Source organism: Diabrotica virgifera, chromosome 3, assembly GCF_917563875.1.
Source record: "Diabrotica virgifera virgifera chromosome 3, PGI_DIABVI_V3a".
NCBI lineage: Eukaryota > Metazoa > Arthropoda > Insecta > Coleoptera > Chrysomelidae > Diabrotica > Diabrotica virgifera.
The window spans coordinates 24,262,088-24,289,169 of record NC_065445.1 but is presented as its reverse complement, the minus strand read 5'-3'; the positions used below and the strand labels follow the sequence as shown (position 1 = coordinate 24,289,169).

At 32.7% G+C, this 27,082-nt stretch overlaps 1 protein-coding gene across 1 annotated transcript in view; it reads left to right on the top strand.

Annotated features, from left to right (window-relative positions):
* The window catches only part of LOC114349515 (leucine--tRNA ligase, cytoplasmic), a 42,021-nt gene extending 15,119 nt beyond the window's left edge, over positions 1-26,902 (top strand). The window contains exons 8-15 of the mRNA XM_050647817.1: positions 848-1,269; positions 1,944-2,119; positions 3,486-3,819; positions 8,104-8,377; positions 16,368-16,622; positions 19,665-19,880; positions 23,242-23,473; positions 26,642-26,902. Coding sequence (XP_050503774.1) covers positions 848-1,269; positions 1,944-2,119; positions 3,486-3,819; positions 8,104-8,377; positions 16,368-16,622; positions 19,665-19,880; positions 23,242-23,473; positions 26,642-26,841 — 2,109 coding nt within the window. The 3' untranslated portion in view covers positions 26,842-26,902. The remainder of the gene's footprint in view (positions 1-847; positions 1,270-1,943; positions 2,120-3,485; positions 3,820-8,103; positions 8,378-16,367; positions 16,623-19,664; positions 19,881-23,241; positions 23,474-26,641) is intronic.
* The last annotated feature ends 180 nt before the right edge of the window (positions 26,903-27,082 follow it).

The window sequence follows — 27,082 nt, the reverse complement described above, 5'->3', positions numbered from 1 at the left end:
ACATATCATCCTATCATAACACATGTAAAAATTTGTTGGCCTATATGGAGTATATGGGTTTAAAGAATCATTTAATATGGTAAATTGTCTTTAAAAGTCTCCATTTAAAAAACCTTTTTAAGTTTGCTATAAAACTGCCTGCACTTAAAGTGTCTTTTAACATGGTTTTAAAAGCACCTTCACAGCAGCTTTAAAACCAGTTGCTTAAGAAAACAAAGTTTTAAGAAGGTTTTTATTTGTGGTTTTATTGACCTTTTTCAGAGTGGGCCCTTTTATGCTGAAAGCGGTTTTATTGCAACCTTAAGGTTTACTTAAAAACCAAATGGTTTTAATTTCAGTTTTATTCTACAGTTTTAAAGCATCCTTAAAAGACTTAATAAACCCGTTTTGTGCTACTTGGGGTACTAAGAAGAATAGAGAACAGCAGGGAGATACTGGATTCCATCAAAATAAGAAAACTACAATATTTGGGTCATATAACACGCGGTGGCAGATGAACTCCTAACATTGATAATGAAGGGAAAGATTCAAGGAGGGCGCAGCATAGGTAGAAGGAAAATGTCCTGGCTGAGAAACCTCAGAGAATGGTTTGGATGCAGCTCTATTGAACTCTTTCGGGCTGTAATGTCAAAAGTTAGAATAGCAATGATGATCGCCAATCTTCGTCTCGGAGATGGCACGTAAAGAAGAATAATTAAAGAATATATTGTGGATTACATCACAGCTATGAAGGGGATTCATTAATTTCACATACATATTCTTAGCGGGGGTTCTCGTGAAAACTTAAACGCAATTTTTTCATTTACGAAGTATGTTTCGAGATTTAATATTAACTCGCACGTTTTAGGTGATGTCCATTGGTGAATACAAAGGTAAAAAGATCCAGGATGTTAAGAAACTCATCCAGAACTCCCTCATCGACAAATCCGAAGGAGTAATATACTACGAACCCGAGAAAAAAGTAATGTCCCGTTCTGGAGACGAATGCGTCGTGGCTCTTTGCGACCAATGGTTCCTCGATTATGGAAACGAAGAATGGAAAAACTCGGCCTTAAAGGCTTTAGATAACATAAACACCTACTACGATGAAGTTAGGAAGAACTTCATCGGTTGCATCAATTGGCTGCACGAGCATGCTTGTTCTAGGACTTACGGACTCGGTACTAAGTTACCTTGGGACCCCAAATGGCTAATCGAGTCTCTTTCCGATTCCACTATTTATATGGCGTACTACACTGTGGCACATTTGATTCAGGGAGGCACTTTCAAGTGAGTAGATTTTTTGTTAATATAATTATATATCTTTATAACTCCATCCTCGTCCTCCTCATTGGTGCTTATTACAGGTCAAAGTACATGCCTGAGCGACCAAGATATGTGGGTAAAAACCCTTTTAAATATTATAAAGTTTTTAATTGTAAACATTATGGCATTAAAATAAATGTGATGTTTAAAATATTCCTGGATTTAACTTCGGGATTCACAGGACTCTCCCCCACGCGGGTTACAACGTCCAGAGGATAGAACCTCACATAACAGACTTCAAGTGGCAGCCCAGTCCGTTATGTGAGGTTCTATCCTCTGGACATTGCAACCCGTGTGGGGAGAGTCCTGTGAATCCCGAAGTTAAATCCAGGAATATTTAAACATCACATACATTTTAATACCATAATGCAAACAATTTAAATCTTTATAATATTTAACCCACATATCTCGGTGGCGCAGGCGTATACTTTGACCTGTAATAAGCACTGATGATGGAATTATTCCGAAAACGTTCTGTTATGTAGCCCTTTTTAGGGATTTTTTTATAAATATATCTTTTACAAATGAATTCAACTATTTTTTGTGATTTATGGTATACACAGCCAGCTACAGGAATATAATTTCCTCGCGGATTTTTCTGTTTCAATCTGTTATTTTACATATTACGGTATTTTTAGGGGCACTGGTCCTAATGCTCTTGACATCAAAGCAGACCAAATGACTCCAGAAGTTTGGGATTACATATTTTTCAAAGAAGCTAAATACCCTTCTAACTGTGGAATCAAAAAAGAAAAATTGGATAAAATGAAGCGGGAGTTTGAATATTGGATGCCATTTGATTTGAGAGTATCAGGTAAGCAAATGTTTTTTGAATGTTTTTTGTTAGTACAAGCAAAAACATTCTTAACATCTGTGTTTTTAGTGAGTATACCTCGTTTTTAAACTAGGAACGGCAATTCAAATTTACCGCGCCATAATTCTTGTTTGTGATTGGTCCAACCTCAGGAAAGTTTACTTCACTAAGGACCGGTTTCACCAACAACAGATAAATCAATGAATAGTTATTCGTCGAATAAAATTTATTAGTTCTGTACTGATTTACGCGGTATTTTGCGTTTTAATTTATGTTCTTTTAGTCACTAATCTTTAATTTTAGTTTACTTCATTTATTTTTAATAACTTACATCTAAACAAATGAAAAACACTGAATTTATATCCTTTATTTTACAATCTACGATATCTAATTTATTTATTACACTAAATCTAGCAATTTATCTAATTACAAATTCAAAAATATACCGCGCCCGTTACATATCAAACTACACCGACGTTTTCAAATTCACAACTGAACCCCTAATTCGAAAAATGTCTATTTATATATAATTACAATGTTCTAGAAATAAATAACAACATCTCGAATAATATTTACAAGTTTAAAAGAATAAACTCCGGAAGTCTAGAACAAAATCGAACATCATAAATCATTCTATAAAAAATGTTACTTGGTAAACACTTCGGGTCTGTTAGGCCAGGAGCTGAAAACAGTCGGGTGACATAATTATGTCACAGTTCATTATATTTTTATTGTGTTCCAATACAATTTTTATAATTTAAAGTCAAACTGACGAATTTTCTTTGTTATAGATATTTAAAGCGAGAGTAACTTGTCAATTTTTTCGAAGAGTAAATACTTATTTGATAAATAAATAAATAAAATGTTATTTGACGTTAGTGAATCGTAGATGTGTCAGTTTATTGGTCGAATAACTTTATTCATCGAATAAACTACTATTTATCGTTGGTGAAATCGGCCATTAATTATGAAATTTTGACACTTTTGGCATTTATGAAATTTTGATACTAATGTAACGTATAGGTTAATTAATTTATATCGGCGATTTTTTGTGTTTTCTGCATTATTCCTTTAATTTTTATATTTTTAGTCTGCATTTATATAGAAAATAGTTGTTTATAGAACTCTTTAGCGGTATAATAATATAATATAATATTCACGGATTACCGTCGAACACCGACATGACATGATAAACCAAAGAAGATGAATCTGGTTATTTTTCTGATAACATTATTGGTGGGTGTGAATCTGTCTTTTGAATTTACTCATTCTAGTTTAAAAACGGTATAATATATAGGGAGAAAGTTCCAAACATTTTTCAACTGTACACTTCTTTTTGATTAAATAATTTTCAATAATATTTCAGGTAAGGACTTGGTGCAAAACCATTTAACATACTGCATTTTCAATCACGTCGCCATGTGGGACAAGGATAAGTCCAAATGGCCGAAAAGCATTTGGGCCAATGGTCTGCTCATGTTAAACTCGGCTAAAATGTCAAAATCCGACGGTAATTTCCTAACTCTTGGAGAAGCCGTCGATAAATTTAGCGCCGACGGTACCAGATTATGTCTCGCGGATTCAGGAGATACCATCGAAGACGCTAACTTTGTTGAAAGCAACGCGGATGCTGGAATTCTGCGTCTTTACACCTTTATTGAATGGGTAAAGGAGGTTTTGGCTAATAAATCAACTTACAGGTAAGAGTTATTCTGCTATTTTTAAGTAAATTTTACGTAATATTGAAAAACCTGGTTACAACACATTTATGTCCTAGCTCCCAGCATTCCTTGCATTATTATAAAATGTCTTAATGTAAGGAAATGTTGAAGAGTTGGTACACAATTAACCCTTATAGTCCTTATTTAAATAATTACTACTTCATCTGCTAACTACATACTTTATTTATGTCTTCGAAGTTTATTATAAACAATAATATTAAATCAGCCGAGGCATGTCGCAATTCTATGTACAATAATATAATTGATTCCTCATATGTTTTGTCATCTATTTTATATTTAATCGTTAATCGCAACAACACGTCTCATCAGTTCACTTGCGGTCATTGTCACTCCGATAGTGCACATCTGCTAAGGTTATTTAAAATTAACTTAAAACATATTAGTCTATACAGATTGTCCTACTATGGTGGTACTCCATCCTCAGGAACATCCTAGGTTAGTCGGGGTAGTTACCCCCATTGATAGGGGTTAATGAAGTAAACACTTTTACTGAATACTTATTTATTTACCAACTCTAAATACCACAGTAACTAGTTAGTTCGTTTGAAGTCTAGCTGTCTAATAGTGTATCTGAATCACGAATGATAATTGATAAACTAATGAAATATAATGATCCACAATGCTTTGCTGTAACTATAAATAAACTCGGAAAGTGTTGATGTTTTTAATGCTGACTTCAGCTTGACCGTCGATTAAGAATAATATTGAACCGCTGACGAAGCGTTATTGAAAACTGGTGCACTTGTGTTAAGTAATCGGTGTCACCTCAATTATTTAAAAACAAACGTGATGTTTGTTTTGAAGGACATTTAAAAATTAAACGAATATGTCTTGCTCTTATTTTGGATGATGATAATCCTGTACATCCTTATCCTTCCGGGAAAAATTTTCTGACTACCGACAAAGAAGAAAATTTTTAGAATTTAGAATTGAATTTTATAGACAACGCCACCAACTGATTATTGTGTTTTAATCAATACAAAATTAAATATTTATTTCCTATAAATAATAAGTACATACAAAAAAATGTTCGATAACAACATTGTTCCCGTTTCACTTGTCACTCACTGTGTCCTCGGACTGTAAGCATATAATCTATTCTTATGTATTTCTTTGATTTTATTGTTTTCCATTTTGATCTTACAATTAACGTTATTTACCTCTGTTATTGTGAAGGGGCCTACATAAAGACTATTACACTTACCTTTCTCTTCCCTTTTTACCAGGACTAGGTCTCCTATTTTAAAGTGTTGTGGTGTCGCTTTGAGCTTATTCTTTTTTTGCCGCTCTTTTTTGTCTTCACTGCTTTCATTACTTCTAGTGAATTGACGTATCGTATCTATGTATTCTGTGTCCTCTGGTTTCGAAGAAGTGTCCGATATCACGAATTTTTCGACATGTGTTCTTTTCGGTTTGTTAATTTGACATTCATGACATTGTTTAACGTATTTTCTTACGTCTTTTTCCAAATTTTTCCATCTGAATCTTGCTTTTAGCTTTTTTATTAGTCTATTATTCCCTTCGTGTCCTCCAAACATCGGGTGATTATGATATTCCTCTATTAATCTATGCTTTTCTTTGTCATCTTCTATTGTTTCTGGTACTTCACATATGTATATTTCTACATTATTCAATATTTTGTTTCCTTCTTTAATAAATTCATTAATTGTGAACAATTTAAAAATAATATCGTTTACGTATATCTTTACGTACTGCATTCTCTACCGCCAGCTTATCAAGCTGTGCCAACACTTGGTTTAAATCGAAATTATTGAATCCTGCGGCTATGCTCTTCCTGCATTTTATTTTGTTTTTGGTCCTAATGCTCAGTCTTGGTGAGATCAGTTCTGCTCCAAAAGACAAAATTGGTAGTCTATGCGCCTCTAAATTATTTAGTACCTTTCTTACTATCTGTTTGGGGGCTTCTGGCTGTAGTGTGAGTTCACTTTCTGCCTTCGTTTGCCTTGATTCTTTCTCCTTTTCTCTTGCTTGAACTCGTGTTATAGCTAGTATATGAGTATTGTCTATGTATAAGTTCTTTAGTTGATGCAATGTTATTCTTGAAAGGCTGTCTGCTTAGTTATTTTTCCCTGTTATATACTCTATTTCGAAATCGTATTCCTCTGAATCTAATCTGATCCTCGTGAGTTTTGAGGTTGGTTCCTTCATTGAAAATAAGTGCGTTAGTGGTTTATGATCCGTTTTTACTAAAAATGTTGGTGCTCCATATAAATAACATTTGAAATGATTAATTCCCCAATGAATCGCTAGTAATTCCTTAATGATTATGGGTTTATTACATTCTCCTTTACTAAAACTTCGTGATGCGTATGCTATCGGTAGGTCTATTCCGTTATAATCTTGACTTAAAATTGCTGAACAACTCTCGTTGGATGCGTCTGTCGTTAAGATGAATTGTTTATTGAAATCCGGATATTTTAAGATTGGTGGTTTGATCAGAGATGATTTAAGCTTATTGAATGCTTCTTCACATTCCTCTGACCAAAAGAATTCTACTCCTTTTCTCGATAATATGTTTAGTGGTCTGCATATTTCCGCAAAATTTTGAATAAACCGTCTGCAGTAATTACAAAATGCTACGAATCTTTTTGTCTCTTCTGCTGTCTTAGGCGTCGGGTATTGTTCAATCGTTGCATATTTTTCTTTTTCTGGTGATACTCCTTCCTGAGAAAGATCATGTCCTAAATATGTGACTTCTCTTCTAAAAAATTGACATTTTCCTGGGTTAAGTTTCAAATTGAATTTTCGACATGTCTCGAATGTCTTTTTCATGTTGTCTAAGTGATGTTTTTCTGATATTCCTATTACTACTATATCGTCCATGTAAAGAAATGCTTTGTCTGGTGTTAATCCTGCAAACGCTATTCACATCATCCTTGAAAAGCTATTCGGGCTTACGTTTAATCCAAAAGGTAATCTGGTAAATTGAAATGCTCCATTCTCCGTGCTAAACGATGTGTATTTTCTCGATGATTTTTCTAATGGTATTTGGTGAAAACCTGACATTAAGTCTATAACTGAAAACCATTTTGCTCTTCCTAGTTGATCTAATATCGAATCTATTCTTGGTAATGGGAATTTATCTGTGACTATTTTCTTGTTCAGTTGTCTGAAGTCTATGCATAACCTCCATGCTTTATTTCCATCTATAGCTTTTTTCGGTACTAGCACTACCGGGCTGTTGTACTCTGATATAGACGGTTCTATGATCCCTTGGTCTCTTAATTTTTGTACTTGTCGGTTTAATTCTTCTGTTTGTGCATGTGGTGTCCTATAGTTCTTAATATATACCGGAGTTTGGTCTTTAACTCTCAGTTTCTGTTCGTAGAAGTTGTTACATGTCAGCATGTCATGCCTTAGGGCGAATATATCTGAATATTCTTCACATAAATATACTAATTTATCGCGTATGTATTCTGGAATGTCTAACTTCAGTGATTCCCGTAATTCCTTTTTCCTATCCTTGCTGTCGTTAATCAGTCTATATATGTTGAATAATTTAATGTCTAACGTCCTGATTGTGTGTGTTTCTACATATACTGTTTCGTAGGTTGTGTTTAAAATTTTGATGTACGGATTATTACTTGAAATAATAGCTCTCGCTTTATGAATATTCCTAGGTGTATCTCCTGTTGTTCCACTATCCTGTCGTTCTTCAGCGTTTGAAAATTTTTTACGACTCTGTAAATTTTACATCTAGGCGGTATTATTATCGTGTCATTATCTATATTATCCAAAATGTTCGTACTAATATAACAATCATTGTCATCTCTAATGTGCATTTTAAGGTTAGCGTAACGTTGAAGAAATAACCATGAAATAACTATCCCATAACTGTAAAGAATACATCACACCAAATTTTACCTAAATAGTTATACCTGAGAGTAATCTTAACTTTAACTCAAACTTTAAAGATAACTTCGGTCATCCATCACACGGCTGAATATTTCTTCTGTCATCGTCATCTGCTCAGTCGTGGAATATGTTTTATTTTGGATAAGAAAAGTGTTGTTCACATCATCAAATGATTATTTTATGGCGAGTTTTCAATATCATCCAGAGTTGCCATATCAGAGAACCTATTGTTTCTGCTTTATATGTAGCCACTATATTTATGTCTTTGTAAAGGAGAAATGTTAATAATTAACATTTTGATGATAATTATTATCAAAACATCAAAATTATTAAAATGACAACTATATACTGTTATTTCTGTTTTAGGACGGGGCCATTCAATTCCTTCAGCGACGATGTATTCCAGAACGAAATGAATCAAAAGATCAAAGAAACCGACGAATTCTATAAGAAGATGTTGTTTAAAGAAGCACTGCGAACCGGTCTTTTCGAATTCCAGGCCATCAGAGACAAATACCGAGAGATAAGCTTAGACGGAATGCACATTGATCTGGTTATGAAGTTTATTGAAGTGCAAACCATCATTTTGGCTCCCATTTGTCCACATGTATCTGAACATGTTTGGGAACTCATAGGAAACGTAAGTTATATCTAGTGCCTCGATTGTCTGTTTCATTCATAGGGCTTTTCATCGATTGTCATTTGTTTCGAGCTTCTGACATATGTTGTATAATCCGTATACAGGGTAGCGAGAAAGTATGGAAACACGGTAATTTCTCGGAAACCGCTCGAACGATTTTTATAAATTTTGGTGGGTAAGGCCGTCCTAATCCGGCCGATAATATAGTGGTAATTACATTGTTGTCAAATATTCCGTTTTTTTGGAAATCTAATGAACTTTCTTATTTTAAATAGAACACCCTGTATATTTTTTGCGTTTTGAAGTCCTTGATAAATACTGATTATTTTTAATGTTATGTTCCCTATACCTAAATGCCATAATTTCGGAGTTATTGCTACATTTATTAAAAAAAAACATTTTAACAATTTATAAAAATCAATTATTTCGGCCCAAGTAGACATTATTTTAGGTTCTTTGGATCATTGGGAACAAAAAAGGTCCTTTGTAATTTTTCTCAAAAGTTAATCTTTTCCGAGGTATAAACAATTTAAAACTGAAAAAATCGAAAAATGACGATTTTCAAGGTTCAAAAACACAAGTAAAAAAATCAAGTATATATATAAGTTAAAAAAATCATTTTTAAAATTATGATATACCTAAATTCAAGATCAAACCTTTTTCTATCAGATCCCTGTAAGAATTTTTGGCATATTTTATTCTAAAACATTGTTTTTTTTATTGTTAATAAAGCTCATATGACGGGACGGGATATCGCGCATCATTAACAACTAAAAAATAATGTTTTAGAATAAAATAAGACCAAATTACTTATCGGCATCTGATAAAATAAGGTTTGAACTTGAATTTAGGCAATTCATAGTTTCAAAAATAATATTTTTTACTTATGTTTTTGAACCCAGAAAATCGTCATTTTTCGATTGTTTTCAGTTTTAAATTGTTTATAACTCGGAAAGGATTAAATTTTGAGGAACATTACAAAAGACCTTTTTTGTTCCCAATAACTCAAAGAACCTAAAATAATATCTACCCTGTTCAAAAAAATAAATTTGTATAATTTGTTAAGAATTTTTTTTTAAATAAATGTAGCAATAACTCCGAAATTATGGCATTTAGGTATAGGGAACATAACATGAAAAATAATCAGTATTTCTTAGGGACTTCAAAACGCAAAAAATATACAGGGTGTTCCATTTAAAATAAGAAAGTTCATTAGATTTCCAGAAAAACGGAAGATTTGGCAACAATGTAATTACCACTATAATATCGGCCGTATTAGAATACCCTTATCCACCAAAATTTGTAACAATCATTTAAGCGGTTTCCGAGAAATTACCGTGTTTCCATACTTTCTCGCTACCCTGTATATTAATGTTATACACGGATTATACGACATTTGATAAAAGCTCGAAACAAATGACTGTGAATGAAAAGCCCTATTCATTCATTGATCATTACAATTACTAGGGATTGTAGCTAACGCCATGGCGTTCAAAATCCTATTATTGGGTGAGGTTGATTATTCCTGTCATTTATAGCTTGATGTGTATATTTGCTTTTGTCGTGACTCTTCCATTTTTCCTGCCCCTGCACTGAACTTTCCGGTCTCTAACATTAATTGTTATTACATCTTCTTTTACATCATCCAGCCATCTTCTTGTAGGCCTTTCTCTACACCTGGGCCATAGTGGTGTCCAGTTAGTTATTCTTCTCAGTATATCTGAGTGTGGACGTCTCTGTATTTGTCTCATCCATAAGCGGAGGGATTGTATGTATATGACTATATTTTATCTCTTTAATTCTTTTTCAATTTCGACATTTGTTCTCACTCTTCTTTCTCTCTCTTTTGTTACTTTTGGCCTAGTATCATTCTCATTGTTTTTCTTTCAAATTGTTTAAAATTATTCATATGTAACAATAATAGGTCTTATTAACCTAAAAAGGGTAGTTCCCTAGGTCGGCTGTACACCATATAGTTAAAAAAACTCTAACATGAAGTAAAACACTTCTATGTAATTGGTATATGTATTAAAATATTTTAAAAACCCCAATGGATTGAAAAATTTGTCCAATTCAGAACGTTTTCGGACCTATCAGTCCATTATCAGTGAATCTAAAATAGAATAAGTAATCCCTTCACACCCCCTCTTTTCTCAATCCCTCTCTTTCCCTTATTACACTTGTCCTTCGACCTTACACCACAGTCCCTTACTTTTTGTGTTTGACTATTTCCAAATATATTTTACCTCTCCAATTAACATTTCATCACTTAATTTCAGTCTCACATTTAAACCCGTCATTATTACAATTATATTATATCAATATTCGTCCTCTTAATTCGGTTTTACTAATTTTATTTTATTCATTACATTTTCTTTTTTGTATCAACTGGGCTCAGCTATAATCTTATATTTATTTATCTTCAATTTTACATACCCCCCACTTTGTCACAAGAATTCTCTCAAAAATTAAAAAAATATATCTCATAATAATTACAATCCTTTTAATTTACATATTTCATAATAATATTAAATTGACTATCCTAACTCCAATCCATTATTTTAACAATTTTCATTTACATTTAAATAAAAATAATTTCCCTTTTACATATACAACCACCAATACAATATACATATAAATAATTTTGCCAACACGGCAATTTCTTTGTATAATAGCATTTCAATTTAAAATTTATTCTTTCTCCTCTCTCACCACCATCTGTTTTATCTTTTTGTTTATCCTTATTAATAGCAGATCATACTTCCTTTTTAATCAATTTGATCAGTTTAATTTTATAGTAAACAGTCAAAGTAAAATAATTTTATATTTTAAAAAATTTTGTAAAACACAATTTTCATTTCAAAAAAACAATAGATTTAAATGTTAGACATTTTCAGATGTTAAAATCTTTATCATAATATTATCATTGTTTTGGATCATGACCTTTTGTTAAAACCTTTGAAAATCGACTACCTTCTTCTCTACTGTCAATGTTACTCCAAACAGTTCCTTACAAACACTTGGTAGTCAACGTTGGCCTAAGATGATTGATTAAGTTTCCTGGTAGGGTTTCACCATGTTCCCGGAGGTTATATCTTTTAACATCGGCGTTTAGCCTGTTCAATATCACTACAACATAATGTAGATTGAATTATAATTTGAACCATTGTTTGGTTCTGGGGCTATTTAGCAAGTATTCGAGTAAGTAATCATAACCACATTTTTTAACTTTCAAAATTTCAACCATCTTTCAATTTTATTAGTGGGATTACTTATTCTATTTTAGATTCACTGATGATGGACTGATAGGTCCAAAAACGTTCTGAATTGGACAAATTTTTCAATCCATTGGGATTTTTAAAATTTTTAATAAATATACCAATTACATAGAAGTGTTTTTACTTCATGTTAGAGTTTTTTTAGGTCTTATTAAGATCTTATATACAGTACATACAGATTATGTACAGTATAAATCAAAGAAATATGGAACTTAGGTTTTTAAGACACTGTGTTTGAACTGCATTTGAGATAGTGGACCAATATAAAAGTTCCAGACATTTAAACCAGAAATCATAGCAACATTAACATTGGCATGTAGAAAATATCTTTGAACTAGAACCTCCTACTTCTATCTCTCTTTTTAGGAGTTTACTAAAATAGCGAGCCCAGCCGAATGAGCCGAAAGTAGATAATCGGACTTAAGGGTCCGCACCGCGCCAAGGAATAGAACCGAGCCGAACCCACTGCATGCACAGACAAGGCGATTACAGATCCCTATTAGCTTTCTATGCATACGCGGTACGAATGGGTTATTATTTTTATAAGTTTATGGATATGTATTTAAAACATAGTTTATCCTAAAATATTTATTTTAATATTTATAGTGCTAAATATTTCATGTGTACCTATTTATTGATAATGATGATTGGCATTATACATAATATTATGTATATTGTTTTAAAGCTATTTCTTTGTGTCGTTTGTGTAATTTATTATTCTAAATGGGAAATAAGCCACAATTTAACTTAAAAAATTATTTTGTTAACGTTTCGACCTCCACTTCGGACATCGTTGTCAAAATACAAAGTATTAATAAATTAAACAAAAATGTTCTTGCTTAGTAAAAAAATTCTTCTAATAATATAATTTAATCTAACTCATTCATATTGGCAATTATTAGATGATTTTTTTACTAAGCAACAACATTTTTGTTTAATTTATCAATATTTTGTATTTTGACAACGACGTTCGAAATAAAAGTTAATGAAATCATTTTTTAAGTTAAATTGTGGCTTATTTCTCATTTAGAATAATAAATTACATAAACGCCACAAAGAAATAGCTTCAGAAAATATTTTAGGTGAAAAAATATGTTTTAAATACATATCCATAAACTTATAAAAATAATAATCTATTCATACCACGTATGCATAGAAAGCTAGAAGAATCTGCAGTCGCCTTCTGCATGTAGTCAGGTCGCCGGTCGGTTCGGTCCTATTCCTTGGCGCGATGCGGAATGCGGACCCTTAAATAGGAACCGGTCCTATAATAATAGTTATACCTGATTCTGACCTAGAGGTGGGCTAAACTAAGTATTTGAAATCAAATGTAACTGATCGTGATTTTTACAGAGCAACAAAACAGTCGTATTTTAAACTCCTAATTAAAAATGTTGTCATTATGGTGATTACTATAAAATTCAACACGTGTTATTATTTTGTCTAGGTCATGATTTTTATAATTAGGTTTGCTAGAATGCATAAAAACAATTTTATTCAAAAAGTAGTTTTTGTAATGAAAATAATATTGAATTAATAAATAATTTGATGTTTTTTTCATTGTCGTAATTGTTAATAGAAAATCTAACAAGAGCATAGGCGCCAAATATCGGGCCAATGCTTTGTCAATGCATTTATTTTTTTCGAATTTTAAGAAAATGAATAAGTATTTTTGAAAAATTTAAGCGCAGAATGAAAGATTACATTATTATCGAGGGCCGAAAGTCCATTAGAATAAAAAAAAATTTTGAACGAGATATTTAAAATTAAAAATCACACTTAATTTTCTCTTCTTTTCACCCCTGTAACTTATTAAAATACACATTATATAAGTTTTCAGGGGCTTTCAGCACTCGGTAATAATGTAATCTTTTATTCTGCGTTTAAATTTTTCAAAAATACTTATTAGTTTTCTTAGGATTCGAAAGAAATAAATGCATTTAAAAAGCATTGGCCCGAAATTTTGCGCCTACTCTCTTAAAAACTAAATACAAAGTAAACTTTAAATACCAGTATTTGCTACAAATACTTATTAGTTACTATTTGTTACTTTTAAATTAAAATTTCAGAATAGCAACCTTTTAACCTTTTTATAATTAACTCGAGTTCTTCAATCAGAAATAATTAGACCAGCTTTGGAAAATAACCGTTCGCAAGGCACTGATGTTCCATTGACACTAAGGCGTTCTTGAGCTACTTGTGCATGATAAAGAAAATATGTTTATTTTCTCTCCACCATTTTAACGAATCTTCATTTCGCGGCAACCGATCGCATTCCCTAAATCTTTGCATTTCTATTATTGCCCTGCTTGTCGTAGTGCCTCGTGGCTGATCCTGCGATTCTATAATATCATCCGGATCTGCAGATGTTTTCTCATGCTCTAATAAAGTTTGAGTTGTAAATCCTTTATCTTTTTGTTTCATTCCAAGTTTTTCTGCAATAAGAGCGATTCTATTTTCTGTGCTATTTCCGCATTTGATGGATCCTTAAAAGGAAATAGTCGAAACCTTTTTATGCCAAGAAAAGTTGAAATCGACAGTTTATCGACTGTTTAATAAAATTCCATTCATACATTGTTGATCTAGTGTTTACGTACATATTTGTTATGCTTATAATAGCCTTAACAATTTCTTCTAGCTGAATAAATCTTTCCAACATATAAAATGTCGAATTACAACGTGTGGAAACATCTTGCAGTAATTTGAGAGGATTCCCATTTCCTGGATTTTTTGAAAATCTAAAAGTTTAGCAGTTGCTTGTAGAACTCTTTTTAAAGTGGCTTATGGTATTTTTTATTTTGGTTAAATTTTTAATGATTTCCTCATATCACTTTTGATAACAACATCTGAGGTGGAAGTCGAAACGTCAATAAAATCATTTTTTAAGTTAAATTGTGGCTGATTTCCTTATCCTTTAAGCCCTCGTTCACAATAAAGTTTATTTATTGTGTGTGCAAAGCCTCCAAAATGTTTCATTTTCATATCATTTTGTGTACCACCTTTAACATTTTGTGCATTATGGGAAACAATTATGTATTAAAATTTTATTTTCTACGTTCTCTAAGTTTTATAAGACAGCTTTATCTTAAAAATAATGCATGATGCAAAATTATCATCCACTTCTATAAAAACGTTCCATAAAGTACTAAATTTTTCTATTTTTGTTTGGCACTAGTGGCATGGTATGCGTTCTGATAGCAAACCCAATTTTATAATAGTGACCTAAACAAAATAATAACAAAATAATAACACGTGCGTAGAATTTTACGATGGTCCATAGTGGTAACACTTTTTATTAGGAGTTTAACATACGAATATTTCGTTGCTCTGTTAAATCACAATTGAATCGGTCATTGCGAAAACAATCTATGTCCATATTTTGGGTAAAATAACGACGCTTTTCAACGCCATGAAATTTACATTTAAACATATAAACATTTAAACTTTTTTTGCCTTTCAGAAAGATTCATTTATAACCCATAATACTTATATAAAATATAGTATTATCTCGGAATATCCAACTATTAATGAAAATATTTTTACGTTTCCTGAAAAATTTACACATTGTAACGTGTATTGTTTTCGCAATGACCGATTCAATTACAGACAAACATCACAATGAATAAAATATCACTTTATCGTAATTTAGCCTACCTCTAGACTCGTTCGGCTGATTTAAAACAGACTCAAATGGTATGTACGCGGGCTTTTGCATTTGCGTGGCTTAGTTCAGAATCCAGCAGTCGACTGAAGTATTGGACTTGTATAATATAAGAATTATTTGAAAATATTTTGTTGGCCAACCGCCTAGAGCCGAAATACATGTATAGTCGGTTCGCTAAACTCAGACGCAACTGGCTAGATATTTTAGTCGATAATTTTTTTGTTTTTTGCCAATTTTGCAAAAATTGGCTAAATTACTAACTATTTAGTGATTATTAACTATTTACTAATTATTTCTTGCCAATTTTACTAAAATTGGCAAAATTACCGACTAAAACATCTAGAAAGTTGCGTCTGAGTTTAGCGAACAGACTATATTGGCTATGATCCCTTTAAAGCTCGCTGGACCTGTAGGTTGATTTCTGTTCTTTTGTTTGTCTTGCTTCTTGTATGTCTCTAGGTCTTGCTTCTCAGCAGATTTTTTTCATTCCATATGTTTTTTTTTGTCTTTCAGAATTCTTTCCTCTATCCGCTCTTTTCCGGTTTTCCCTATTGTTACTCCCAAGGAGCTAAAGATGTATACAGTTTGTAATTTATGGTTTTGTGTTATTAGATATTTCTGAGTTGTTGTGCCGTCCTTCCCTATCGTCATATATTTTGTTTTGTGCTGGTTTATCTCTAGCCCTATTCTCTTTGCTTCCTTATCTAATTTTTTTTGTATTTGTGGATTGACTCATAAAGTTGGATATATTTTCATTCATCTTTTGTTCAAATCTTTCCCTTATTTCAGTCTCTTTTAGCTTGGTGTCTATTTTCCATCTGAGCACGCTCAGTTTATTATTACCAAAAAGTGGTCAGTGTCCGCGTTTAGAAAGTCATATTTGCGATTTTCTGTTTAATCGTTTGAATTCCAATTATACTATGAAGTTTGAAAAATTTATGACCGATGTGGCTCGAACCAAGTACTCTCTATACTACTCTAAATTAAGTGAATCGAGTAATAAATCATATTAAGTATAAAAACTGTGTTATATGAGTTTTTTTTTCAGAAAACCAGCGTCGTAAATGCATCGTGGCCAGTGGTAGGTCCTATTGATGAGATAAAGATCAAGGCGTCGGAATACCTTATGGAATGCGCTCATTCGTTTAGAGTCCACCTGAAAACGTATATGCAAGGTGTAAAAACGAAAAACCATCCCAATCCTCCACCTGTAGAGAAGCCTAACATTATCAACATATGGGTAGCTAAGACTTTTCCAGAATGGCAGAGCCTGGTGTTAACTACGTTGAAAAATCATTTCCAGGTAAGTTTAAACTACTAAACTACAACTAATCTGAATAATAATTAGTTCTTACATAAGATACATATGAAATCTAAGCTGAAACTGACGTGCAAGGCAAAATAGGTCATTTTTATATACTCAGGTGACACCACGCCATATTTGATTTTTCTACATTATTGTACACCTTACCCTTCCTTTTCACAAAGACTCCAGGCACACCACTGTACGTTAAGCCGCTTACACGTTATCAGCCTAATAGTCCTGTCGCCAGGGGGGCTACAACGGCCTCCTTTATTCAGATGGACTTACCCAAGTTTTTTATGTATTTTGACCCGTAGAACACGAATTTTTTGGGTAACAGTTGATCCGAATTTCGATAAGATGTTAAAAACAAAGAACTTGAAGAATTACATAACAGCGATTTTTCGCAAAACAAAACATTTTTTTGTATTTTTTTGGGTCATTCTAAACAAAAAATGTTCTTACAAGTTTTTTCGTAGGATGCGTAGTTTTCGAAATAAACGCGGCTGAACTTTCAAAAAATCGAAAAATTGCAATTTATGAACCCGAATAAATTTTGATTAAAAAATAAAATAGCAATTCTGCTTACTGCATTTAAAAGTTCAAGTCAAATTCTATTGGTTTTGATTATTTGTATAACTAAAAATTAATTTTTTTATTGTTAAACAAAGCTATAAACACATACTGCGTGAGTGATGTTTTCAATGCATCTCTCATTTAAAATCGAACGAGTAGGCGCATGCATTGAGCACGGGAAACACTATTTGTTTATAGCTTTGTTTGACAATAAAAAAATTAATTTTTAGCAATGCAAAAATTCAAAACCCGTATAATTTGACTTGAACTTTCAAATGCGGTAAGCAAAATTGCTATTTTATTTTTAAATTAAAAGTTATTCGAGTTTAAAAATTGCAATTTTTTCGATTTTTTGAAAGTTCAACCGCGTTTATCTCGAAAACTATGCATTCGTGCAACTATTGCACGTCGTGCAAACTTGCATTTCGTGCAACTATTGCACGAAAAAACTTGTAAGAACATTTTTTGCTTAGAATTAGATACCAAAAAAATACAAAAAATGTTTTGTTTTGCGAAAAATCGCTATTATGTAATTCTTCAAGTTCTTTGTTTCTAACAATCTTATCGACATCCGGATTAATCACTGTTATGTAATTCCTAAGGTTCTTTGTTTATAACAATCTTATCGACATCCGGATCAACTGATACCCAAATTCGTGTTCTACGGGTCAAAATACATAAAACTAACTTGGGTAAGTCCATCTGAATAAAGGAGGCCGTTGTACCCCCCCTCCCCCCAGCGACAGGACTATAATCCTTGTATGACAATCTACTATGTTTAATTTTTTTCATTGTTGTACCCTTCCCCTTTCCAAGGACAACCCGCCTCCACTGTACATTAGGCTGATCTGGCACATCGCCATGATTTTTCGGTATTAGTTGAACCCTATTACGTGACACCTCACATTACTATCGGACCAATAGGAGCGAATGTACGTGTATGTGTCTTTGTGCAGACCGCCATATTTGATTTTTGTTGATGCTAACATACTTCCTCTCCATTCTTCCTTCCAGCGAGTTATCAATGTCATCATACTTCACGATAAAACCAGCTGTTCTACCCCCATCATAAAAAGAGTAAAAAATCAGCAGAATGAACAGTGTTTTTTTTAAGTTTTCCTATAAGAAATATTATGTTGTATGAAATATACACCAAACTGTATCGTCGCCTCCATTAGGTAAATCATTCAGATTCGTTTTTTTTGCACAAACTTACTCAAAAAGAGGTCCTTATAACAAATCCACAGGGTGCCGGGAGGTGTCGCAGTCGGAAAATTGTTTAAACATTTTTTAAATTTTTTAAAACTAATTAAAAAAATCAATTTGTTCACTTCGTACATTTTTTTTTAATTCTTTGGGTCATTATGAGCAAAAAAGGTCGCGTGATTTTTCTCTAAAATTGATTGTTGTCGATTTATACACGATTTAAAATTTGAAAAACGCGAAAATGGCCATTTTTAGGATTTAATAACTCGGTTAAAAATTATTACATATTATAAAAGTCAGGAAGTGACCAAATCAAAATTTAAACTCGCCCTACAAGATCCTGAAGAAATTTGTGTCATTATTGTATTACTAATAAGCGGTTATTTTTAATAATGATACCATGAGTAAGATACCATGATGATGAGTAAGATGCACCATTGGACTGCCGGAATGGTGAATCTCTTTCGCACTCACATTGACGGCCGCCTCACGCTCATTGTTACTAATTAAAAATAACAGCTTAGTAATAAATTAATGACCCAAATTTCTTCAGGATCATGTAGGGGGGCTTTAAACTTTGATTTAGTCACTACTTTCATAATAATCATTTTTAACCGAGTTATTAAGTCTTGAAAATAGCCATTTTCGCGTTTTTCAAATTTTAAATCGGGTATAACTCGACAACAATCAATTTTAGAGAAAAATCACAAGAGACATTTGGCTCATCAAAAGAATAAAAAAAATTGTACTACATAAGTGAAAAAATTGTTTTTTTGAATTTGTTTAAAAAAAATGTTTAAACAATTTTATCGATTATATCGGAATCGGAATAATTTACCTAACAGGGGCAACGATAAAGCCTGGTCTATTATAAATCAAATCTTATGTCTTATCCACTTATCCAATGTTTCGAGGTGTATAACTGGTTGCATAATTATAAGATACCCGGTATATCAGATTTCTTCATTATTTTTTTTTTAATTTAGCTTAAATGCCTCGACAACTAAGGCCATTGGCATGGTACGGTTGATTTCGCAATCAGATATAATGTGTAGTGTGTGTGTTGAGTAAATGTCTTGTTACTTAGTAAAGTCGACTTCATTGTCTTTAGAAGGGACGCTAATTGTATCCGAACGTTTGTGGTCCCTCCGGTGAGTACCTATCCCACCATTCCCACCTTCATTATTTAGATAATCTGTTCATTCGAATTTCATTTTAATAGGAACGGAGGACATTTTTATCAAATTTTAAATGTTTTAGGCAAACAAAGGTGTTCTTCCTGATAACAAAACTCTTTCTGTGGAGTTCGGCAAAATGAACGAGCTCAAAAAGTACATGAAACGCGTTATGCCTTTCGTCCAAGCTACTAGAGAAAAAATTGAGCAATTAGGAGTGAAAGCCTTAGCACTAACACTGGAGTTCGATGAAGCTGCTGTGCTTAAGACCAACAGTGCATACCTAGCGTATACTTTAGATGTAAGTATGTCAAACATTCACTGTAGTATTGTAATCAATCTCATATGTAAAGCAATCATTATGTCGTTCGTCGTATTGCTGTCTTTGTTTGACGTATTCTATTCTATGAAGCCTACCTATCTATTCTGGTAGACGGCAAAGGAACAGACAACATTTTCATTCAAAGAAGTGTCAGACAAGGTTGTGTGTTATCCCCAACTATGTTTAACGTATACTCAGAAATAATACTTTACGAAACCTTGGAAGGCAGTGTGTAGTTCGAATTGGGGGAAAAACTATTAACAACATCAGATATGCAGATGACACAGCGACATGGCTGAATTCTTCAATTCCTTAAAGATCAAATTTTTAATTCCTTATTCCTTATAGACTGGATCACTAAAGAATGCTCCCATAAAGGACTTGGCATAAATACATGAAAGACAAAGTTACTTGTGGTCAGTAAAAAAGACGTTGACCCTATGCAACTAATTGTCAACAATAAGCCGATTACAAAAGTTAACCATTTTAAAGCTAGTATGTTGCCTAGTATGTTGGATAAACGAGACAATAAATCCTGATGAAAGAAATTAAAACTCGTATATAAATTGCAAGAAGAGCATTTATAATATCCTAAAATGTTGTGTATCTTGTATTACTGTATGGATGTGAATCCTGGATCATGAAGATTAATATGATAAACAAATTAGAAGCCCTCGAGATGTGGTCATACCGTAGAATGCTCAAAATGTCATGGGTTCAATGGATTTCAAGCTTACACAGTTTCTTAAACAGAGTAGGTCAAGGCGAAGGTGACTTGACGAAGATGATAAAAAAGAGAAAATTTTAATACCTGTTTTAATACCCCTTTAAAGGGGGTAATTTGTGGTTTTTACCAAACGTAGCCCTTCCTGTACGTTTTGCAAAAAATGTCCTTAATAGAAATATGAAGAGGACTATATTTCCTATTATTTATTTCTCGACAGCATTTTAGCATGGGTAGCGCCCTAAATTTGACAAGTTTTTAAAATGGATGTTTTTAAAAAAATTATTTTTCCCTAACTGTAATGGCAATCAAGAAGAAGCCCTACGGCAATTTATCACAAATAAGTGGCTGATTTTTTGGTATAGGTTTCATTTAAGGGAAATTGTCCATTTTTTAATTACAGGGTGTTACATTTAAAAAAAACCCTTTTTATACCATCTGAACCGCTTATGCTAGAGTAAAAAAACTTTCAGCGATTACCCATATACAAGTGTTAGTTACAAATTTGTATAATGCACCCCCATATTTTCGCCGGAACCACCCCAAAAAAGGAGAGTTAATAAAGAAAATAAACAAAAATTGATTTTGAGCCACCACTGTGGCTTTAGGGTGCAAAGATAGTAAAATATGCAGAGGTTATAATGTGTAGCAGACAGTGTGTTCTTTTATTTTCCATAAGTACGTTATCAATAAAATGAATAGGTGACGAAAAAAAATATAAAAACTGGAGCCAGCCAAAGCATTTCTGAGGTTTACGGCGCCACTGTGCCGTAACGGTTGCTTATACGAAAAAAAATGCATAGGATCTTATTTGTAGAGAAAATAGTGGTCTTTAATTCTGTATAAGTTTTGTTTCAAAAAAATGCATAGGTAATGAGAAAATCGCAAAAACATGCTCGCCAAGGGATAGGGGTAGTTTCCGCAGTTTATTTTCAGGGATAGGGGTAGTTTCCGCAGAGATGTTGCAATAACCATATATACTTATGAAGAAACCCTATTGAGAGAAGGGTAGTTTCCGCAGAGATGTTGCAATAACCATATATACTTATGAAGAAACCCTAAGAACGTGCACAAAATGATATACAGTCGGAAAAATGAAAGAATACCCATGAACGATCACATCAATCACATATTATTCAGATTATTAATAATCTCTTTCTCTCTCTCGTTTTGCTATTTATGGAAAAAGACAGCAAATACAAAATAAGTGATTGATGTGATCGTTCATGGGTATTTTTTCATTTTTCCGACTGTATGAAGCATTTTAATAAAGGGCATGGTGTGTGAAGGATTTCAAGAAAATCACTTTCTTTATTAATTCTTCTTTTTTTGAGGTGGTTCCGGGGAAAATGGGAGTGCATTATACAAATTTGTAAATAACGCCAGTTATACCTAACCCCCAAACAAATGGGGGGTTGAAAATTTTTTTTGCTTTTTGACCCATATGGGCATATGCTCCATCAACAGGGTTTTTCATAAATATATATGGTTATTGCAACATCCCTGCGGAAACTACCCCTATCCTTGAAAATAAAGTGCAGAAACTACCCATATCGCATGCCGAGCATGTTTTTACGATTTTCTCATTGCCTATGCATTTTTTTGAAACAAAACTTACAGCATTAAAGACCACTATTTTCTCTACAAATAAGGTCCTATGCATTCTTTTCGTATCAGCAACCGTTACGGCACAGTGGCGCCGTAAACTTCAGAAATGCTTTGGCGGGCTCCAGTTTTTGTTTTTTTTTCGTCACCTATTTATTTTATTGATAACGTACTTATGGAAAATAAAAGAACACACTGTCTGCTACACATTATGACCTATGCATATTTTACTTTCTTTGCACCCTAAAGCCACAGTGGTGACCCAAAATCAATTTTTGATTATTTTCTTTATTAATTCTCCTGTTTTTGGGGTGGTTCCTGGGAAAATATGGGGGTGCATTATACAAATTTGTAAATAATACTTACACATGTGTAATCTCTGAAAGTTTTTTACTCTAGCATACCTGGTTCAGATGGTATAAAAAGGGGTTTTTTAAAATGTAACACCCCGTAACTAAAAAATGGGCAATTGCCCTTAAATGAAACATATACTAAAAAATCAACCACTTATTTGTGATTAATTGCCGCAGGGTTTCTTCTTGATTTCCGTTACAGTTAGGGAAAAATAATTTTTTTTAAAACATTTCTTTTTAAACATTGTCAACTTTGGGGCGCCACCCCTGCTAAACGGGGGGTGGTAGACATATGCTGTCGGGAAATAAGTAGTGAGAAATATAGTCCTCTTCATATTTCTATTTAGGAAATTTTTTGCAAAACCACAAATTACCCCTCTTTAAAGGGATGAAAAGGGGGGTTCCGGGACGAAATTTTTTAAGAAAAAGTTAGTCTCATAATAAGCACCCCTTGATATACCAGAAAAAAAAATGAAACCGTACTTGTGTGCATTTTGCGAGGTTCAACCTCTGTTACCTACACACACTAACAGTGCTTCATAATAGAGCACAATCGTCATATTCTAGTATTCTAGTTAATAATACAGAAGTTCGTATTCTTTATTGATTGTGTCCAATACATCGACTATTAAACTATTTAAATACTTTCTTTTTACAGCTCGAAGAAGTTATCATTAAGTATACTGATGACCCAGAAGCAACTGAGAAGATGAAAGAGTGCTGTCCAGGCTCTCCTTTTGTACTGTTTTCTACAAAACCAGGTATTAAATTAGAATTTATAAATCCTGTCCCACAGAATGGGCTCTTTTCAAAGGTGCTGACCGTTAGTGACGGAGATACTTACGAAAAAGTCGTGCAAAGGCTCGCCAAAGATAGTAAAGCTATGAAAAGTAAGTTTTTTTGTATATATTTGAGGCATCGGGTCCTAAATAGGGAACTTGCACATTTTTGTTTTATTGCACAATAATGTTCTGCTTCGTTTAAAAATAAGATTTCCAAAATGTCACGTCTCAAGACCTCATAATAACTTAGAAGTACAAATTTAAAATCTTCTGTGTATTTAAATCATTTCAAACGATCGAAATAGCGCGCTAACCCTTGTGACGCCATATCATAATATTTTTGTAATGAAATTTCTCCTGTCTCATATAAAATTATATCCCATTTTGTTTACTTTGGAGTTTAATACAGTTTTTGAAGAATAGTATTGAATTGAAAAGTAAATACTATAAGTGTTTTTTAGTACCGTTGTGTTAAAGTACAACCGTTACAACACCAATAAAATATTTATTAGATTACCAGTCGATAAGAAACGGCGTTTAATAAAGTGTACATGCATGTTGAAAGGACACTAAAGACATTTTAGTTCATTCTCAAGTCTTCATGTATGTGAAAATAATTTTAATGTAAGTATTTAATGTCATTTATTCAATTATTTATTTATTCAATCCCAGTATTTTGAACAAAAAGAAAATATATTTTTTGGTTTATTTTGGTAGATGTATATTACAGATTGAATGATATTTACCTACACAATATTTTTCTGGAACTGTTTTTACCATAAAATTGAAATAAACTGATCATAATAATAATAACTAATGTGATGCGGACATGTATCTCGGACATGTGATGCGGGGCGAGAAGTATGGCATCCTGCGACTCGTAATGCAGTGAAAGGTAGATGGCAGAAGAAGCATCGGAAGAAGACGAATTTTATGACTGAAGAACCCGAGAGAACGGTTTGAATGCAGCTCAAGACAACTATTTAGAGCTACTACCTCAAAAATTAAAATATCTATGATGATTGCCAACCTCCGTAGCGGAGATGGCACCTGAAGTAGAATAAGAGTTGAAGCGTTTTTACATGTCTGCTCTAATGGGATCAAGGACAAGATTAACTATATAGATACTTTGGGTCGAAATGGGGCTAAAGAGGAAGGAACAGGCATATAAAGCTTCTTGCGTACGACAGCTCATTTTTTGTGCGGTGGCGGGTCGTGGAATCGTTAGGGGGGTAAGAGGGTTTTAAAGAAGACTAACTACATTATCCAAATAAGCAAAGGATACTTACACAGACTTGAGGACTTTCCTACTATTTAAAGAAATTTGGACGCCGTTTGAAAAATCCTCAAATTCACATATCGAGTACTTACTGGACATATTCCATACTTTTGGGAACCAAATTGGGGGACATTCATCTTAGATTCCTCGTTGGGATTATACTGGGCTATTATTTACCTTCCTATGGCTTCTATGCCATTTCTTTTTCTTTATTCTAAAACTTATTTAATTTGTATTAGACATCGGGTTAATAATTTTTTAAAAAAGAGGTTACAGAAATAAGAATAGGTACATTTTACAATGTTTATTCAAACCTTTAGCCCTTATTATTTTTACTTTGAGAATAAACATATTATCAAACAGGAAATGAATAAATAAAACAAATATACGATTTTACAATTCTTAACCTTATTTTTAGCAGTGTATCTCTAAACAAAAATTTGACTTATGGCTGTCAAAAGTCACTGCCATTTTATTTACATTACATAAAACTTTCCATTAATTACTATGTTGAAAACAAACTATTTAAATATTTAAAACCTTTACCAAATTTAGATCCACTTGGAATTTAATTAAAATAAACATTATTTCATACCTCTGTTTTTAAAAACAAAATCCATCGTCACTCGTCACCCTTGGAACTTAACCAAAATTTTCCATCCAAGATTGGGGGGAAAACATTCAATTCCAACCAAACAGGAAACAGGATAATTTGATACTAAATCAAAAATATCATCGGGGTACTTCAATACAGGAATTCTTACAGGAATATTACCATAACATCATAAAAACTGAAAAAGACAGGAACCACGCACTTTTCTACCGGCAAACCAAACTGCGTCACAATAATACTGTTTCACATAAATATATCCAACTTATTGCTGTGAAACTTTGCAACAATATTCCTTAATGTTTACTGGACAAAATGTAAGTCCTTTTCTTCTTTACCATAACGAAAGAAGCCATTTTAAACCGGTAAAGTGCGTTTCTTTGTGAGTTCTAGCGAAAAAGGTCTTCACCTTTCAAACATGCTTTTAGAACTAACTCTTGCATCGTCACGTCTCTCTCGCGTCAAACCGATCATTCTTTCAGTTGAAAACATTGCCAATCGGCGGAGAGAAACTACAGGATATTTAAAATCTAATCCAATAATATCATAGTATTTTTCGCGCTTAAAGGAAAGGGAAAAATACTCGGGACTTTTCAAGGAATTCTTCTAGAATAAGGAATGTTTTCTCAATAACTATCTACGTAGTTAATAAATGCGTACACAAATAAATAGGAATTTTCCTAAGTTTTACAATGTTGCGAAATATATGAAATATTTCCAACAGGAGCGGCTTAAGAAATTTTAATAATATATAAACTCACCAAATATATTAGAAAAATAGATATTTTTCTTGGGATAGGATATAAAATTAATGAATTCTTTTAACAAAGCATTGTAGCAGAAATTTGTAATGCTACAGAGTAATAAAGATTTATGTTCATAATGGGTAAGTTATCATACTGCCCTTTAGAAAAACCATCTTCGGTCATTAAAAAAAAATTGTCTTAAGAAAAACACTCAATATTATGAAATATATAGTTCACAGCAACTATCTGAAGTATTATAAAACTGAGATACACCATAGAATGATTACAACAAGTAAACGAATATCAAACGTAATGAATTAATGGCGCGGACCTTAAACATTATAATGATATGACGTCACGACCAATGAGGGCGCGTTTTGGGCTGGCTGCTATAATTTGAATTGTCTGTCGATTTCAATCGTCTTTAGGGACCAAACGTAAGATAAAAACAACTTTTTCTCTTTGACATATATTTTAAATTATGTCTCTATTGTCATTTATAGCATTTTTTTCGAATTTAAAATTTTATGCAAGTTCCGTATTAATGGTTATGGTGGTGGTTAATATAAATCTAGTTTATGTAAAATTCCTTTCTGAGGTTACTCTAGCACTTTATTTTTCGTTATTTTATTTCTTTTTAGAACCAGAATCTATTCAGCTATGGAGGTTTGAAGATCCCGTTCTTGGGCCTACAAAAATACCAGCGTTCAATGAACCAACTAAGGATAAGCTTCAAGTATCACCTGATAGTGTCTTCAAGATTGACGGTTCGAAACTTAAACTGTTATTAGGAAAACAAACTGTTGATCTAGGAAGCCAAATAACTTATTTAGTTGTGTAACAATAAGATTATTTGTTTATTTATTTATACAGTTTTAATAAATATGGAGTTTCTTAAAAGGTGTAACTGTTTTACTTATTTTCTTCTTATAATAATAGTCTCCCGTTTTATACCGCTAACGCGGCTTTGGGATTATAGCAGTAATCTATTAGGTCTGCTAAATTTTAATAAAAGCTGACCCATAAGCCTTTAGTCTCAATCTGCGGTTAAGATTTCCATAGTGAGTAGTCGCTTACAAAGG